Source organism: Phalacrocorax carbo, chromosome 2, assembly GCF_963921805.1.
Source record: "Phalacrocorax carbo chromosome 2, bPhaCar2.1, whole genome shotgun sequence".
In the NCBI taxonomy this organism is placed as follows: domain Eukaryota; kingdom Metazoa; phylum Chordata; class Aves; order Suliformes; family Phalacrocoracidae; genus Phalacrocorax; species Phalacrocorax carbo.
In genome coordinates, this window is record NC_087514.1 from 7,966,077 (window position 1) to 7,979,694 (window position 13,618).

The following is a 13,618-nucleotide window of genomic DNA, read 5'->3' on the forward strand; positions in this document are numbered from 1 at the left end:
TACAGAATCTTTCGTAATGCGTTACCTACATGTTCACAACAAAAAATTTATTCTTTAAAAAAAGTCATTCCTGTCATGTCTGGAATCAGCTTGGGTTTAAGTTTGATCTGGTGACTAACAAAGAACAATGCGAAGTTGCAAACACATTACAGCAGTGATCCACATCACCTTATATTACTTTTGACACATAAGACTCACCTACAACTTCTGAACAGTTTTATTTGTCCCTGGAAAGAGTGACAGTCATTCATCCATTAGGATCCCAGCCATGCACACACTCATATATGAATAAAAATAATTGAGAAAGTAAAAAACCCACAATCCCCTGCAAGCATAAACCAGAATTTTGCTATTTCTTTAACAGGACTATTCCTACATGTTGGCTTTTGGGGAAATTAATTTTTCATCCCTCAGTTTAACCAAAATATCTGTTTTCAAACACAATTCCTCTCAGTCTTATGAGGGAACCCCAGCTCTCCCTGGCCTTTCAATACTTAAGGGGGGGTGCTGACAAGAAAGACGAAGAGACATTTTACCAGGGCTTGTAGTCACAGGACAAGGGGAAATGGTTTTTAAGTGAAATCAAGGGTAGAGATTTAGGTTGTACATAAGGAAGAAATTCTTTACGATGAGGGTGGTGAGATACTGGAACAGGTTGCCCAGAGAAGCTGTGGATGCCCCATAGAATGACAGAATGGTAGGGGTTGGAAGGGACCTCTGGAAATCATCTCGTCCAACCTCCTGCTTGAACAGGGACACAGGAACATGTCCAGGTAGGTTTGAATGTCTCCAGGGAAGGGACTCCACAGCCTCCCTGGGCAGCCTGTGCCCCTGCTCTGGCACCCGCACAGGAAAGAGGTTTTTCCTCATACTCAGGTGCAATTTCCTGTGTTCCAACTTGTGCCCATTGACCCTCGTCCTGTCATTGGGCACTACTGAGAAGAGTCCAGCCCCATCCTCCTGACACCCACCCTTCAGATATTTATAAGCATTGATGAGATCCCTCCTCAGTCTTCTCTTGTCCAGGCTGAACAAACCCAGGCCTCTCAGCCTTTCCATATAAGAGAGGTGCTCCAGTCCCCTGATCATCTTTGTAGCTCTGCTGGACTCTCTCCAGTAGCTCCCTGCCTTTCTTGAATTGAGGAGCCAAGCTGGACTTCCATCTTTGGAATTGTTCAAGGTCAGGTTGGATGGAGCTTTGAGCAGCCTCATCTAGGGGAATAAGTTTCTCCCCATGGCATGGGCATTGACTGGATGATCTTTAAAGATCCCTTCCAACCCACACCATTCTGATTCTAACAGTGATTTCTAGCTATGTGACATGAATTGTTTCCCCATCCCAATGTAGCAAGGAAGATCTATACATATTCTTAGACCATTATCATCCCCTAGAATTTGATTTTTCCAATATATCTTAGTTTGAGTCAGAATTGAGTGATCCTTAAACCTTATTTTTATTTATTGTTAATATAAATATGAAGTTTTAGAGAGGAAATGCTAGTTTTATATTTGCAAAATGTCCTTAGAGGTGTACGTTAACATGTATGTTAGCACATGTTTATTTGCAGCCTTTTAATTCACATTTCAGGAGTATTATCAATTATATTGCACTGATTCAGGATGGGAATTCAACTGTATTAAAGAAACACTGATTCCAAAAGAGGTACATCATCTAGCTACTCACTATAACAGCATCACATTAAACATCATGGATTCTCTAAGCTTGCTAACACAATAAATTAAAAAGTAATTGGTATGATCCTTCATTTTATGCAGTCACCTCAAAAACACATTTAAGAACAATATCAGTTTACAATAAAAACAAAGGAATGAAACCCAGACTTTCACAGGGAAAGATTCTCATGTCCCTTCTGTTGTTGCACAAGAGGCAGGTACTAAAGACGTTAAATGCTCAGCATAAACATCACAGAAAATAGAAGTGCTGTAATTACATCTGAAGGTCATCTGTAACAGTATTAAGATGAAGGAAAAAAAATGCAGTGGAAGGAGGGCAGAAGGAAGCAGCTATATGCTGCAATGATAAGAAAAGCACATTCCTAAAAGTAAAGCTCAAAACACATACAACCCTTCTACAGCAAATTCCATCCACTCACTCCCAAAAATCATACTTGGCTCTACGGTCAAAAAATTCAGTCAAGAAAGTCCAGAACAAGCCAGAAAAAGCAGACAAAAAACTTAAACCACAACCATTAGGAAATTACTTACCATATACAGGAACAGCTGTGCACAAGGTAGAATTTTGTGTGCCAGCACAACAAATGTATTGTTTTCTACAAAGAAAAATTTTGGTATGGAGCTAAACATACACATAGCAGTCTTAAAAGAAGGTACTTGACAAGATGCATTATCTCCAATTTCAACATGTCTGATAAGGAGTAAAAAAAGCATAAATTAGGGTTTGGGGTTTAAGTGAAACTATTCAGGAATAAAGGCTTAAAAAAATTGCAAACTTAAACACACAATTACTGCATCCTCACAGGATGTTTCATGTGTCAAGGCTGGCATCTTAAAAATATGCTATAGACTACACAGACTGGGATTGAGGTTTTAGACTTCATTTTGCAAAGCCTGAAAAGGCTTGTTTCAACCTCTCCTGGACCTCAGGGACACTTGCTATTAAAACTTTAACACTGAGACAAAGCCTTTAACAAAGCTTTACTTCAGTGTAAGTATTACTCACTGAAACCACTTCGTGCTAGAAAAGAATCAGAGCATTGCAACTGAAGTTGAGATCTTTGACTCAATGGTATCTCAGTAGCAATGGCATTAAATTTCTCTCAAGAAGTCTTATGCTAACAGAGCACTTCAGTTTGAAGGGAAAAAATCTTGGAGTTTAAGACAAGCTTTAAAGTAAGGACAAGTCAAACAAGCAAACCACCTTTCAGTTCTCTTTAGAACATATATAAAAAAGGTGATGACAAGTACAATTTTTAGCTGTCATCTCCAAATAAAATGCTAATAGCATTTACATCTACCCTGAAGACACTTCAGTCGTTGTAGGCCAACAGGATGAACTACAAAGGACTGAGCTACTGAACAGCGTGTATGTCTGTATAAAATGCAGGTTTGAAAAATAATTCACAAAAATCCAGAGGATGGAACTAGTAATGTTAGAAATTCAGGGCTATGAAAAGTTAATTATGCATGCATGTTCTAGAAACTAGTAGTGGAAATTAGGTATCAAACTTGTTTGGTCTGATCTTATCAATAACTTCTGTATCGCAAACAGTAGCTTAAGGACATATGAAGTAAACATGAAGTGAACATGAAATAGAACTGTGAGCGTCTCTGTACTGAGCATCTGTAGCAGAGCTGTTACAGCCATCTATGGGAAAGGATTAACAGAAAACCAATCTCCAAAAACAAATGAGATCTCTAATTTGCAGGCACTTTTGTAGGGCTGATTATAGTACTGAAGCATGTGAACCTTGCTATGTAATTACCACTACTCTGAGCAACATTAAAATCAAGAAGAGAAGCAGACTAGATATATTACACAATATAAGAACAAAAATTTGTTGATTTAGAGAAATTATATTCTTACAGGACACAACCAACAGTAATTTTAAATTCTAAATTAAGATTCATTCTGCATTGTGTTTGCAATCATCATTATTACAGAATGTACGTTCCTCGGTGCTTTTTCTTCTAACATACTTAGTCTGAGTTAAAACACTTCAGAATATTGTTCTGAAAATATTTTTAAAAGCTGAAATATAAGTTTCCAGCTTGCATTAATAAGCACCATAGACACAAGCGAAGGAAAATAGTTCACTGTAGAAAATTACACTTAGCTGCTGCAGCCACGATGTCTCCATGCTGTAACAGAAACAGTTATGCACTTTATTTTGTTTTCACACTTCAGGATTCAAAGGAGTTGAAGCTGTCATCTCAGTACTGCAAGGAGGATAGGGGACGCTAGAGCTAATATAAAACATTTCCTGTGTCAAAGAAAAATAAAGCAAAAGAAGCAGTAGACTTGCCTACTCCTGAATCAAACAAAAGCCACTTTTTATTGAAGGAATCAGACATCCGATTGAGATGAGACTGAATCCAAATTCTACTTCCAAAGCACTGCTATAACATCATGACTACAAAAACTTTGTAATTCTGTAAAAAAGGGAATAGGTGTATTCCATAAGTTAGAGAAATCACTCTGGAATTCATATGTCCATCAAGGCAAGACAGATGTACCGGTTTTTCAAAGCCACAAGCTCTACAGGGCCAATACACAGACCCTACATGCACCTAAGGAGCAAATGAAAGTTAGAAGTCAAGCAGGTGCTCACACAGTAAGATCGAGCATCTTCTATGATGTACATTGTTTAACATAGGTATCATTCAAGTTTCATAACACAAATTTCGGTACTATTGTTAATTCAGTCTAAACTAATTAAACCGTCTTTAACAAATCAAGATTGTTTCCCTTATCTTTTGCTCATATTTTGGGAGTCCTTCATGAGTTTTACTGTTGTATTCTGGGGTGGGGGGAGGTGTTTGAAAGGAGAAGCTTAAAATATGTACATTCAAATGAAATTCCGCTGCAGCTGAGATACTTACCTGGCCAAAGCAGGAACGGGTACTCCTCTTGCTCGAATAGATGGTTTTCCACGAACTACTGGAACTTCTGCATTTTCTGAACCACCATTTAGATATGTCAATTCTTGAAGCTGTGCCTGTCTGATTTCATCGTTGTAGTCCTAAAACAGGGGGGCAGAGTGAGAAAAAAACCCAAACTCTTCAACCACCAAGTTAGTATCAGCAAACACTGATCCTGGAAGTTTCCTCTTAAAAAGTGGAACAGCCCACTGAAAAAGTTTACTATGCAGAATACTATAGGCATATTATTCAGTTGAAAATTTCTAAAGGAGTTCTACATATTAATTTTTGCTCAGGAATTTTCTTTCCCATTGCATATTATCTCCATGCAGCATTACCACTTAAAATGCCAATGTTAGAATGCTATAGAGGGAAAAACAACAACAAAATCAAGGTCCCACATTCTGAGCTGAGATGTGGTTTGTAGCTCCAGCTGTAGAATGATAGCGTGTTAAAAGCACATGAAATCCCATTGCCTGGTGTTACAAAGCAGTAAAGAATGAACACACTGTTGAGAACAGCCCCTGATGAAGAAGAAATAGATTAGACATCTACACTTTTAAAATCAGGATTTAAAGAAAATATATAAGGAAATTCATTCAATACAGATGTACTATTATCTCAAAAAGAGCTTCAAATATTTCAGTTCTAGAATATGCAATGGTAAACAAGCTGAAGACACGTGGGATGTTCCTTATTGTGCACAAATCCTCTCCCAAGGTTTGCCAAAAGAAAGCTGAAGTTACTTATATGGAATAAATATGGTACTTCTAAAATACACAAGAGTGTTCAGGGGCCTGTAGCCAACCTCCAAAACTAGCACATCACACAGGAATAAAATCTGTACAGCAAAGAACTCTTGAGCTATACATATTTTTCTATCATTTTTCCTCCACTTAAAGTAAGCCAAAAAATGCATCTGTAAAGGTAAATCAGAAAAATAAATTTTACTCAATGTGTATACATACAAAGTATCAAAATACATAGGTGCTCTAAGGTGATACTTTTATAATAGCTCTTATCTGCAAATCCTCCCATTTCAAAGAAAGGAGGTTTGTTCAAATACTGACCATTTTACAGTTCAATTACAAAACAAAGGATGTACATCTCTTATTGGAAACCTGAGTTTATTGCATTTATGCACTAGGCAGGTACCAAAAGACTGTCAAGTAGCCTTGCAGCAGACAACTCCGAAACATAACTCTGCACTGAAAGGAGGTTAACACTTCTATGAATTCAAAGAACCCAATTATCCTTGAAACATTCTGCTTCTCCCCTAGGCTTCCACAAGCAGAAATAAGAAAGTTTTCCTTTACATGCCATTTCTTAAGATAGTTAGCATTTAAAAAAAGTCACACTATAAAGGCATTTTGTCCAAGTTGTCTTGAATAGGCTCTGAAATTTAACTCACAACGGCTCATCTGAGATCATCCTCTACTGAGCAGCAGAAATCAACCAGCAAACAAGATTAAGAGAAAAGTCCGGAAGACTGATTCAACTGTTTCAAACCGCATAATTGGAGCTTTCGAGATACAGATTTCATTAAGAACAGCTTGGACCCAATACACAGCCAAACCATCGCAGGGAGTAGAATAGAAAACAGACAGTTGCATACTGTTCTGGCCAACTATTGTACAGAAACCCACTTCATATTTGTGCTTTGTTGCTGGACCAGAATTGGCTACAACAGGAAAATTCTATGCAAGGCATGTAAGGAACAAACAAGTTCAGTCCTGAAACAAAATGCTAATGAATTGTTAGAACTGTACCACAAAAAATACTTTGGTCTTAGAAGTTCAGACATAGCATATGTCAGAGATGCCCTTTATAACTTCTCCACAAGATGACAGCCTCAGAATTGTGCTCCTAGAAAAACACTTTTGATCATCATTTTATATTAGTATCATTTAATTTCTTAGACATGCCTAGGTTGCCACTGCACATGCTACATCCTTAATGATTTCTCATTTTCCTGCAGCATACTACTAGACATACCAGCAGCCCAAATCATAGACAAGGCCTCTACTGCACAAAGGCGCAGGACAGAAAATATGGACCTTATCACATATGCCAGAGGCAGGAGGACAAACAAAGAAGGGGCAGTACAAGGAAGCCATGATAAGCAGCTGTGTTAATCCACTAGACTCTGAAATGGATTCTTCAATTAAAAGTAACAGAAAGTCAATTTATGAATACCTGCTGCTGGTAACCAGCACACTTCAAGTGAAATTGAGGAGACAGCAATCTCTTCCTCACCTAGAACACAAGATGGTCACAGAAACCCTTTAGACTGCACTCCTCCCCTGCACAGTTTAGTCAGTGGCAACACTTGAATTTCAGTCAAATCCTGCTGATTAATTTCACGTGAACAGATATACTCTCATTTTATGAGTACTGCCCATCCTGACTCCGAGTACAGTCTTCTCTGAACATGGAGGATGTTTTCATCTGTAGGAATGACTGCATCAAGATAGACATGAAATTTTATCCCTACACAGATTTACTTACATGACCCAACTAAGCAACATTCTCTTAGATGTGATCTGCAATTTTCACCCAGCCCTGATCAACACACTGACAGATGACTCCAAGGAGAGCTGCTGCAACTTAAGAACTTCTTCCAATTTATCATTCAAACTATTAGTAAAAATTTTTTTTTATTTAATGTTAGGACAGATCCCTGCAAAACCCTGTTAATTTTTGCAAAACACCAAAGCAGTTCTTTATCCTGGCAGTGAGCAAGAGTTATCAGGTTTCCAGCTACCTTTGCACATACACCTTAGAGTTATTTGCCAGCTTGCTTAAAGAGAAGCGTGTGAGTTTCCAAGGCCTACCAGCTCTTCCAAATACTATTAAATGCTATTTCATCCCCACATGTTACAAACTGAACATGCAGGAGGCAAGGGAGACTATAGGAAGAACTTGCAAATTCTGCTCACATTGTAAGTTGACGGCTACAGGTTGTTCTCTCAAAGATATTTCTATACTTTGCTTTAAAGACAAGGAAAACAAGTAACTCAGGTTACAGCAAAGCATAATTAATGTCGTAGCTGTTAAAAGAAGAATGACTGCTACTACTCAAAAATTAAGCAAGATAGACTAAGAAAAATCCTATTGGCCAAAACTGGAGTGATGGTGTAACACAGGACCCAGGGGGAGGTGAGGGTGGAAGTACCTGGCTTTGTGTCTCAAATGACAGAAGTAGTTCTGGGACAAATATCAAGCAAAACACCCACCGATCTAACAGTTGAACAGACTGCTGACCAGAGGGTCTGGCCAGAACAAAGGGACTGGCTAATTTAAAGGAGGACAAAAGAATATACTTGAAGTCAGAAGCCATGGTTCTACCTGCAGAAGGCTGGGAGGGTCAAAGGCAACATGACAAGCAGGGCCAAAAAAATATTTGAGTCAGAAGGTTTCGTGTCTTGGTTTGACTTATATCAATAGTTTAAAGGAGAGTACGCCACTGCAGCTGTTTGAGGCTGAACTTCAATGCAAAGGTGCTTGTTCACAGATCTAAAAAGATCTGAAAAGAGAGACTAAGGCATTTTTGCTATGGTCAGCTACTAAAAGGTATTTTATACTCTACATTCTAGCACCAATTGTGATTGTATATTCAGGTCTGATCTGAAAACTGAACAATAACCATATACGTAAGTTAGGATCAGCATCTAAAGTTGTTGGAAGGAACAGTTAGCTTACTCTGTGAGAACACAAATTAAGATCACAATCATATATCCTGATACCAGGACTTCTTACTTGAGATAAAATTGATAATTTGCTAAGAAAGCCAAAACAGACTTTACAGAATATGAAAAACCAAGTTGCATTTGGCAGCAGTTAACCAAATGGTTGTATTGCAGAGGACAAAGCTGCTCCTTATTCCTTCCTGGAGTGGCTGCTGCAAGGTGGGGGGCAGGGGGTCGGAAATGATTAAGGCATTTAGAGCTATTCTGATAAGATTACATTTGAAAAGCCAAAGGGAAATTAAGGTGGTGTTGGCTTGATCCCATAGTTCAGAAAAGATTATGCAGCACCAGTTCAGCTCAGTACAATAAAGATGCAATGAACAAAAACTGAGACAAAAATTTACAACCAAGGAATGGAATTGCTCATTATCAGCCTATAATTTCACTGGCTTAACAGTGGCAGAGTAATGACTAGGTTTTGATAAACTTACTTCATTTATTATATTAGGTGAATCAAGCTCAATGAAGAAAAATAAGATCTGACGAAGGGGACAGAGGAATCAGATATATCCTTACATCTAGTGCACGCAAAAAGCACTTATCAAATTAAGCATATTTTCATCTAACAGCTGTTTGTTCACTAGAACAGCCAAGACCTTACTTCTCCCTTATCTCTTCACATGATCAAATCATGAATCATGTAAATACAGTAACCTTTGACATTATGACAGCCCAGCGTTCCTACAAATGTTCTGTTGAGTATACCCTACCTAATCAGTTAGGATTTTCGAACGTAAATAATTATTTACCTCTTCATATACATCAAAGCAAAAGCCATTTGGCACCTGCAGACAGTTACGATGTGGTGCTTGCTTTATAACAGAACATCATGCTCAGGACATTTGGGGGGAGGCGGGCAGGGAGTTAATTGTCTTAAGGTGCGTCCACATTTGCACATTTCACAGCAGAATGCCTCCTGCTGATCATTACTTACCATGCCTTGGTTCATGTCATAAAGTAGTGTTGGGGCATATGAACTAGTTTTTATTCAGACAAAACCAAGCCAGAAGAAACTCAAGGAACACACAATCCACTCCAGGCAGCTGGGGACTTAGTTTTATGGACCTAGACTAGAGTTAGCACAAAGTACAAACTCCAGCTGCATACACTAGTATTGTCAGGTCATCAGCGGCTTCACCCTGAAGTACAGCTGGCATTTCTACTCCCAACAGGCTGTAGGGGCCATACAATGGGCATCTCCAACTGGTCCTGACCACAGCTACACTCACTATACTCTCAAACTTTTATGTGCTGCTGTCACTCACACACACCTTAGTGAAGTTTCCCTAGTTAGGTCTTCCACATGTCCAAGATCTGACACTAATCCAGAGCAACACTTGGCTGATGTTTTTAGAAGTAAAAACAGAAATCAATGCACCTTGAAGGTGCTTTGCTTTCGATATTCAGTCATTTGATAACCAAATAGAACATTCACTGAAGAGCTAAGACCATTAGGAACCTCACACACCATAAGACCATCTCACATGCCCCAGCTTCTTAAAAGAGCTTGGACTGTTCCAAGCAGTTTAATATTGCAAAACAGTCGAGGTTGAACCTTACATGAGAAGCAGTCTTCTGTAAAAAGACATTGGAAACCCCGCAAGATCAATGTCTACACATATCCCAAGCCTGGAGTACAAACTTATACTGCAAATTGCATCTCATTTGATATATCCATACATCACAAGTTGAAGAATACACCAGTAGACAGGTATAACCCATGTATCACTAGATTTGTAAGAAAAAATAAAGCTACAAGATAAAACTATTGATTCTCAGCACTGAACACTAAACCAGGATTATGGGTCAGAGCAATACTACAACTTCAAATGTATTTATTCTTAGTGAAATAGAACCCGATACCGATGCTTCAGGTATACCAAGAACACAAAGCCCTACCTTAAAGATATTTTCCCATATTTTACAGATTTTTACAATTATTTGTAAATGTAAATACTTTGCACATGACCAGCTAAGCAAGAATAAGTTGCCTTTTCACTATAGGTCATATCATGAGGTGAGAGTATGTGGACAGTTGGGCATTCACCCTGTAACTGCCTATATCAGAATGACAAGTATTTGTAAACATCACTTCTAACAAGTGAAGGGAATGAAGCAACAAAACCTGACCAATATCGGTTAGTTCTAGAGAAAATTTCTCACTCAAGACTACCAGAATTCTTATGAAAAAAATTGAAATACTAACAGGGATTAGGAACTTCTTTATTTCTTCCAATGCATGTCCCATTCTGGCATATGCTTCTGCTGGTGGAGCAAATACTTCAATTAAAACATGCAGGTCATCATTTAGGTGGAAATACTTTGCCTCTCCACTTTTTCTCAACTCTTCCTCCTAGGACACAAGAAAAAGTTGTGCGTTAAGTTGGGGCTTTTCCACTTTTCAACATCTTATAATGCAAGTGTTAAAGTTGCTTCAGAGGCATTTGTACATACTATTTATGTTCATATATCAACAACTAAAAGTATAAAATTACACACTTCTCATACACTTCAAACCAATCATGTTGCTATATATCAGAGCGTTGATAAGCAAACTGATAAGTGACTAGTAATAGGCAAAACAGGACCCATCAGCTTCTGCTCACATACAGAAACTGTAGCACAAGAGAATATTCCCAGCAGTTCTCCCAAGTGCAGTTTCACACAGACACTGAGAAATGTAAGTGAACTTGGAGCCTCTTTTCTCAAAAATAGTCTTTAGAAACAGGTTTGATCTAATATTCCAGAAAAGCAAGATTCTTTTAACCAATATTATTCCAATCTCTTCTTAGTGTTATTGTACAGCTCAGATACTACTTATTTTCTGTTCTCACTGAGATTTCTACCCCGTGAGTACATCCTTCACAAAACTGTGCTACTTGGACATGAAACCAACAGTTCAGCATATGAGACAAGGAAGGAGGACATTAGAGAAAGAGAGAGTTCACTAGCTATTTCAGAACAGTGTCTTTTATTCTGCTTCACCTAACCCACTTCAACGTGACTGAAAAACTATGATTTCAGTGTAGTGGAACAGCTCAATTCTCTGGAATACTCGCAATCACATGCAAAATGTGTAGACCTAAAGGACATCTAAGTCTTCGACTCTTCCCCGCCATGTGTGTTTGGCTGGTACTTCCCAAGAGTCTAAGCCACCATTAAAAATAATTTCATTGTATTATCAGATAACATTTTATCAAATTCTTAGCGGTTCTGCTATCTAAAAAAATAAAGCCCTAAGAATCCTTCCCGCTACTTACTGTAGTGAGCACCAGGTAAGTACTTCATCCTTTAGATTACTAAAATTATATAGTTTTGATGATAGCTGAAAGCTCCCCTCATGCACACCCCTTAATTATGGGCTGAGGTTTATAAATGACAATCCGCTTCTGCTTCTCAAACAACATTCCTGTCAGACTTGATGTTTGACTATGGGGATGTTTAAAAAAATCAACAGAATCTAGTTAACTGTTGAAGCACCCACAGCAAGACTATTAAGAGGCCAGAGTCAGCAGGATTAGAGCATCAGCAAAACCATTATCTTGCTGACACAAACAGCACATTTTAGGAATAGAAAGTCAACTAATGTAAACATTAAACAGCTGAAACATTTCATTTCAATAGCAACTGTTTCTCACTTGAGTATTTAAGCACAGTTATTCAAGACATAGGAGCCATCATCTAGCACCAGAAGCTAGATGTTTCCATCAGTGGAGCTCCCCATATACTTTGTTTTTTTAGTACACACATGCTATCAAGCATTCCATGTCCCCTTTTTTAAAGGGAAAAAAACCACTGTGCAGTTAGATATGCAGAGAGTTAAGAAAATTAATTTCTGTGGTTATCAGCGTGCCTGGTAATAGCAGCAAGCAATAGAAACGTCACAATTTCATGTGCAGTGCCTGGTGAAAATGGATTCCAACCAGCAATTTTAACAAAACATACAAGATATTTCAGTGCAGGTTGTTCTAAAAATCACTCCCATAAGGAAGGTTTTATTTTATACTTTCTTGCTTCACTTGCAAAGTTCATTTTGATTAAAATATTTTTTTTCTAATTCTGGCACCACACACAACACTATTTTCCACAGCTCTTGTAGCAGCACATGAATGGGAAAGAGCTCATCCACTGGGGCCTACATATCCCAACACTGGGCACACATTAAGTGTTTCAGGCTTTTTCTGTTCCCCATGATGACCAACACAAAAGGCACAGCTTGCTCCCATACCAATATCCTTCATTGACAGCATTTTTAGCTCCTACAAAACCCTCTGCCTTCCATTACTTGACAGTACATGCATTGGCTAGGCTTGCCTGGTCCATGTGGATGCTGCACAGTTGGCCAAATCAATGAATTTTTGTTGACTGCAATGGAGATTTGAGAGCTGCTGAAAGGATGAAAGTAAAGCAGATATGGAACAAGGGAGCTAAGACAGCAAGGTGGCCACTTCCTATAGTTTTTGTAAACAAGTGTCCTTCAAATCACCATCTACTCACACAAAAACTATCAAACCAAATGGTTCATGGCTTGGACAAGCTGATCTAGCTTGTTCTCAGTACAGACATCCCTGCAGTACTGCACCCTGGGAACCTTATGAGAAAGCTCACTATTTGCCTTGTACCTTGTGCTCTTGTATTTCATCCCTTCGTGGTCCTGAACAAAGCAGAGTATAGCACAGATTATGATGCATTTTGACGCACAAGGCATCTGGCAATACACCTAAAGAGAGTTAATGTATTTTGCCCTGTATTCTGTTGTTCCTATAGACCCTGTTGCTTTCCACCCTATTTACCAAGATATCAAGAACCAGCCACCAGCCCTAGAACTCTATGGTTTAAATCAGTAGTTGAGTAGCAGTATTTATCAAAATATACGGCCACAGTACAGTCCATCTTCATTTTTACTACACCATCTTTGATTTAGGTTGTAAGGTTTTTTTTAGGTACTACCCAATACCTCTTTTTAATGTTACCTTAAATGAAATTCGGCGTCTATCAGATTTTACATACCATTCAGAATATTCTAGTTAAAAGGCCTGTATTAGTCTCAAACTGTTGATAACAGGAGAATAACTTGTTGGCATGGAACACTTATTTCTTCAGGTTTGCAATATAAAAGCAATTTTGTCATGTAATAAAGAAATTCTGAAATGGGTCCTTTTACTTTTTCACTCTCCCATAGACATATGAAAGCCTGAATAGTCTAGCAGAAGGTCTCTGCACTGAGCAATGACTCATGAAAAGCCAGT

General features: G+C 38.4%; 1 protein-coding gene across 3 annotated transcripts in view; it reads right to left on the reverse strand.

Moving 5' to 3' along the window:
• The window catches only part of KHDRBS3 (KH RNA binding domain containing, signal transduction associated 3), a 103,023-nt gene that overhangs the window by 40,363 nt on the left and 49,042 nt on the right, over positions 1 to 13,618 (reverse strand). For all 3 annotated transcript variants that reach the window (XM_064442045.1, XM_064442044.1, XM_064442043.1), the window contains exons 4-5: positions 10,576 to 10,722; positions 4,582 to 4,721 (exon numbers count right to left, since the gene is read on the reverse strand). In XM_064442045.1, coding sequence (XP_064298115.1) covers positions 4,582 to 4,721; positions 10,576 to 10,722 — 287 coding nt within the window. The remainder of the gene's footprint in view (positions 1 to 4,581; positions 4,722 to 10,575; positions 10,723 to 13,618) is intronic.